Consider the following 5,821-nt stretch of genomic DNA (forward strand, 5'->3'; position numbering starts at 1 on the left):
ACTTTAATAACATTAGAATAACATGAACAGATTTAGCCGGGACAACGCGGGTGCTGGTCAATCGCCTCACACAGAAATATTTTAAATACAACGCCGAATAATACAAATTAAAACACATTTCGGGTCTCAAACCTCCGTTAAATAAATTACATCAACCAACACAACCAACGATTCAATTTACAAACTCACCTTCTGCTTATACTTCGAACAACACTTCAAACGTTCAAACTCCAGTGTCAGCATTTTACTGATCACCGCTTCAAGAAATCTCATAGGAATAAAGTGAAACCTGCAGGGACCAGCAGTTTGATCAAAGTAACCGGAGCAATGAGCCCACGGCACAGAACGGTTCTCCTGACTTGCGGCAACAATAAAAGTGGCTGGTTTATCAATCGCAGTGCTAGAAACAGACTGCATCACAACAGCACAGTCAGAATATCCCAGTGGGGGCAGTCTATCCCAGTCAGAAGATGCAGTCTGGAGAGGGTCGGACATGCGGCAATGATACCTGTCCCTGGTCCCCAATTCACACAGGGAGTGGGAACCACGGACCCATCCCTGACACCCCAGACTTCTCCACACAAAGTATCACCATAAAGAGGGAAATACAGCAAGTGCCAATATTGATACTGACTGGAAACATAAATAATTACTCAACGTAATTCAAAAGGAAATAATTGAAATAATATAAAATAAAATAATATAAAGGAAATGATAACACTGACAATTGGTGAACTTTTACTGTTCTGCACAGGCTCTCAGGTGAACAGTGAAAGCTGCTGTGTTCTTAAAAACATTCCCACACACGGGGCACGTTTCACGGCAGGTGTGAGCTTTCTGCTGAGAGAGATTAAAAAAGCTCTTCCCACAGACAGAAGAACATGTGTGCGGCCTCTCTCCGGTGTGGGTCCGCTGGTGTAGATGGAGGTGCCCTGTCCGTGCAAAGCCCTTCCCACAGACAGAACATGTGTATGGCCTCTCTCCGGTGTGGGTCCGCTGGTGTCGGTGGAGGTGCCCTGTCCGTGCAAAGCCCTTCCCACAGACAGAACATGTGTATGGCCTCTCTCCGGTGTGGGTCCGCTGGTGTTCATGGAGGTGCCCTGCCCGTGTAAAGCTCTTCCCACAGACAGAACATGTGTATGGCCTCTCTCCGGTGTGGGTCCGCTGGTGTAGGTGGAGGTGCCCTGCCTGTGCAAAGCTCTTCCCACAGTCAGAACATGTGTACGGCCTCTCTCCGGTGTGGGTCCGCTGGTGTAGGTGGAGGCTCCCCGAGTATGCAAAGCTCTTCCCACAGACAGAACATGTGAACGGCCTCTCTCCGGTGTGGGTCCGCTGGTGTTTCCGGAGGACCCCTGAGTATGCAAAGCCCTTCCCACAGACAGAACATGTGAACGGCCTCTCTCCGGTGTGGGTCCGCTGGTGTACGTGGAGGTACCCTGCCCGTGCAAAGCCCTTCCCACAGACAGAACATGTGAACGGCCTCTCTCCGGTGTGGGTCCGCTGGTGTTCATGGAGGCTCCTTGCCCACGTGAAACACTTCCCACATTCAGCACATTCATGCCGTCTCTCCGTTATTCGTCCTGGAATATCACCTGACTTCCCTATTGCCCTCCTTCCGTCAGATGGTGTCAACGGACTCTGCTCACGTTTACTTTGTGGATCTGTGTCCACTCTGGGAGTAGAAGGTTGACCAGCTGGCGTTGGTATGGAGGCTTCAGGATGCCTTCTTAAATGTCTTGTAAGGTACTCCGCCGTGGTGAATGCTATAGTGCAGTGAGGGCAGGGATGACAGTCTCCTTGGGTCACGCCATCTACCGCTGGAGAAGGAAACAGAAATGATCACATTCAGCAAAAAATCCACGCTCTGATTTGGAAGACAGATTAGTAAATGCTTCAGTGTTAATGGAGCTGCTCGGAGATGTTAATTGAAATAATTTACAGGCGTGACTAGTGAAAGATTGTGGGAAGGAGGGATTTATCAATCACCAGATGATTCTGATAAAGACTCGAGGGGGATGGATTCTGTCTTTGATATCCCCCAAGGAACAAGGTACACGTCAGTAAGTTTTTAAGAATTCTTCTAACCCAGTGTGATAACTGGTTTGTTAAAATGGGCAAGTGAAAAGCAAAGTCAGATGTCAAATAACATCATGAGCAACTCAGTGATTCAGCGTGAGTTGCTCCAAGGATGTTTTGAATAAAATCAGTGCATCCACAAAGTTTTTGTGCTTCTGACACCTGCGACATCATTCAGCACAATTCTCTGCACTTCACTATTCTGCAAATTTCTCATCCTTACTACAACTGCTGCTTTGTTTTTGATCATAGTTTCTGACGTGCCACTTTAAACACCCATAATTATTGTACAGTAAATTAGTTAAAGTTTGATTGTGTTGAACAATCCCTGTTCCAGGCGTACACTGGCCCTATCCCTGACCTCTATCTCCGTCACATTGACAAGTGCATCGGTACTACCTCCTGCACCCATCCAGAACTCATGGACTTCATTAACTTCACCACCAATTTCCATCCTGCACTCAAATTCACTTGGACCATCTTTGACACCACCCTCGCCTTTCTTGATCTCAGTCTCCATAACAGGCTGACATCTATTACAAACCCACTGACAGTCCACAACTACCTTGTCAACACTTCTTCCCACCCTGCTTCCTGCAAAGACTCCATCCCCTACTCCTAATTCCTCCGTCTACACTACCAGGACATCTGACATGTCCTCATTCTTTAGGGAATGGAGGTTCCCCTCTCCCATCAGAGATGAGGCCTCACTCCTGTTTCCTCGGTACCCCACAGCTCTGCCTTCCTCCCCTCTCCCTATTCGTAACAGAGACAGAGTCCCGCTAGTCCTTACCTTTCACCCCATCAGCCCTCACATACAACACATAATCCTCCGACATTTTCGCCACCTCCAACGGTATCCCACCACTAGTCACGTCTTCCCATCTCCACCCCTTTCCGCCTTCCACAGAAACCATTCCCTCCGCAACTCCCTGGTCAATTGGGCCCTTCCCACCCAAACCACCACCTCCCCAGGTACCTTCCCTTGCAAGAGATGCAACATCTGCCCCAATACCTCCTCCTTCAAATCTGTCCAGGCACCACAAGTCCTTTCAGGTTGGGCAGAGGTTCACTTGCACCTCCTCCAACCTCATCTACTGTGTTCAAGATGTGGACTCTTACACATCGGCAAGACCAAACATCGTTTTGCTGAACACCTTCACGCAGTCCGCCTGAACCTACCTGATCTCCTGGTTGCTAAACACTTTAATTCTCCTACCCATTCCCACACTTTCCGGTGGGCCTCACTATGACACTGACCTTTCTGTCCTAGGTCTCCGCCATTGTCAGAGTGAGGTTAAACGCAAATTGGAGGAACAGCATCTCATATTTTGCTTGGGCAGCTTGCAGCCCAGTGGTATGAATATTGATTTCTCTAACTTCAAGTAACCTCGGTATTCCCTTTCTCTCTCTCCCTCCCCCACCCAAGTCACACCAGCTTCTTATTTTCACATAAACAAACAGATAACAAAGGCCTGTTTCCCTTATTCACAAAATTCTGAAGTAACTCAGCAGGTCAGGCAGCATCTCAGGAGAGAAGGAATGGGTGACGTTTCGGGTCGAGACCCTTCTTCAGACTGATGTCAGGAGGGCTGGACAAAGGAAGGATATAAGTGGAGACAGGAAAATAGAGGAAGAACTGGGAAGGGGAAGGGGAAGAGAGGGACAGAGGAATTATCTAAAGTTGAGGTCAATGTTCATTCCACTGGGCTGCAAGCTGCCCAAGCCAAATATGAGGTCCTGTTCCTCCAATTTCCGGTGGGCCTCACTATGGCACTGGAGAAGGCCCATGACAGGGCAGCACGGTAGCGCAGCGGTAGAGTTGCTGCTTTACAGCGAATGCAGCGCCGGAGACTCAGGTTCGATCCTGACTACGGGTGCTGCACTGTAAGGAGTTTGTACGTTCTCCCCGTGACCTGCGTGGGTTTTCTCCGAGATCTTCGGTTTCCTCCCACACTCCAAAGACGTACAGGTATGTAGGTTAATTGGCTGGGTAAATGTAAAAAATTGTCCCTGGTGGGTGTAGGATAGTGTTAATGTACGGGGATCGCTGGGCGGCGCGGACTTGGTGGGCCGAAAAGGCCTGTTTCCGGCTGTATATATATGATATGATGATGATGACAGAAAGGTCATACTGGAAGTGGAAGGGGAAGTTGAAGTGCTCAGCCACCGGGAGATCAGGTTGGTTAAGGCGGACTGAGTGAAGGTGTTGAACGAAACGATCGCCGAGCCTGCGTTCGGTTTCGCCAATGTAAAGACATTGACATTTAGAGCAGCGGATGCAATGGATGAGGTTGGAGGAAGTGCAGGTGAACCTCTGTCTCACCTGGAAAGACTGTTTCGGTCCTTGGATGGAGTTGAGGGGGGAGATAAAGGGACAGGTGTTGCATCTCTTGCGGTTGCAGGGGAAAATGCCTGGGGATGGGGTGGTTTGGGTAGGAAGGGACGAGTGGACCAGGGAGTTACGGAGGGAACGGTCTCTGTGGAACGCAGAAAGGGGAGGGGATGGGAAGATGTGGCCAGTAGTGGGGTCCCGTTGGAGGTGACGGAAATGTTGGAGGATGATTTGTTGGATACTCTGGCTGATGGGGTGGGACATCTCTGATGTCCTAGTGTGAAACACCTCATCCCGGGCGCAGATGCAGCGTAGACGGAGGAATTGGGAGTAGGGGATAGACTTTTTGCAGGAGACAGGGTGGGATGAAGTGTAGTCCAGATAGCTGTGCGAGTCAGTGGGTTTATAGTAGATGTCAGTCACTAGTCTGTCTCCTGTGATGGAGATGGTGAGGTCCAGAAACGGTATGGAGATGTCGGAGATAGTCCAGAAATGGTAGGTTTCCTTTATTATTTTTACTTTTTTGCATATCTTTCATTCATTGTTCTTTATCTCTCTACATCGTTGTTAAACATCTCTCGTTTCCCTCTTCCCTAACTAGTTGGAAGGGTCTCGACCCAAAACATCACCCATCCCTTCTCTCACGAGATGTTGCCTGTCCCGCTGAGTAAATCCAGCGTTTTGTGTCTATCTGCAGCATCTGCAGTTCCTTCCCACACAATTAAAGTTGCCTGCAGTTCCCCGATTTGTGCAGAATCCTCACGTTTTGGGTCTTGGTTTGACATCCACATTGTGGTCCATGTGATTCCCAGCTCCTTGGCATAGTCATCACCGTACCAGACCAGCAACTCGCAGAGAGGAGGAACCGGCTTGCAGGTCCTGTAGTAAATGTTGCCCCGGTGCTGGAAGGCAACAAGGTTCTGTTCCTCCTCCTTTCTGGCACAGTTCACAAATCTGCAACACAACAAGCACAGATAGAAGGTACAACAGTCACTTAAAATTATAAGTGAACACAGAACGTAAAGTATATCAGCAAAGTCTGTTGAATGGGAGATGTCCCCAGCCATGGTCTAAATTCAACCTGAAATATTGTACACCCTTTGTCAGCACACTGCTGAAGGAAACTTGAACTTTGTTTCCCTTCCCACAGATGCGGCCTGACCTACGCAGTATTTCCAGTCTTTTCTGTTTTTATGTCTACCTGGTATTACTGTTGTTGGTATTGTATTGATTACTTTCTATTTATCTGCATGTTATTGTGTTAACAGACTTGTTAAGCTGCAGGAAGTTAGAATTTCATTGTGGAACAATTAAACACTGTTGACCCTGGCTGTGTTATTTACAGGGAGGCAAAGACAGAGCAGCTGTGATGCAGCGTGGCGTGAATTGAGTTATTCTTCTCGTGGAATA

General features: G+C 48.4%; 1 protein-coding gene across 1 annotated transcript; it reads right to left on the reverse strand.

Moving 5' to 3' along the window:
* Positions 1–738: 738 nt before the first annotated feature.
* LOC144590990 (uncharacterized) lies at positions 739–5,365 on the reverse strand (the record flags this gene model as incomplete). Its single annotated transcript, XM_078395339.1, has 3 exons — positions 739–1,661; positions 1,692–1,817; positions 5,175–5,365. Coding segments are annotated over 3 exons (1,240 nt in total), but the record flags the coding sequence as incomplete, so codon positions are not given.
* Between the last annotated feature and the right edge of the window lie 456 nt (positions 5,366–5,821).

Source organism: Rhinoraja longicauda, unplaced genomic scaffold, assembly GCF_053455715.1.
Source record: "Rhinoraja longicauda isolate Sanriku21f unplaced genomic scaffold, sRhiLon1.1 Scf000450, whole genome shotgun sequence".
NCBI lineage: Eukaryota > Metazoa > Chordata > Chondrichthyes > Rajiformes > Arhynchobatidae > Rhinoraja > Rhinoraja longicauda.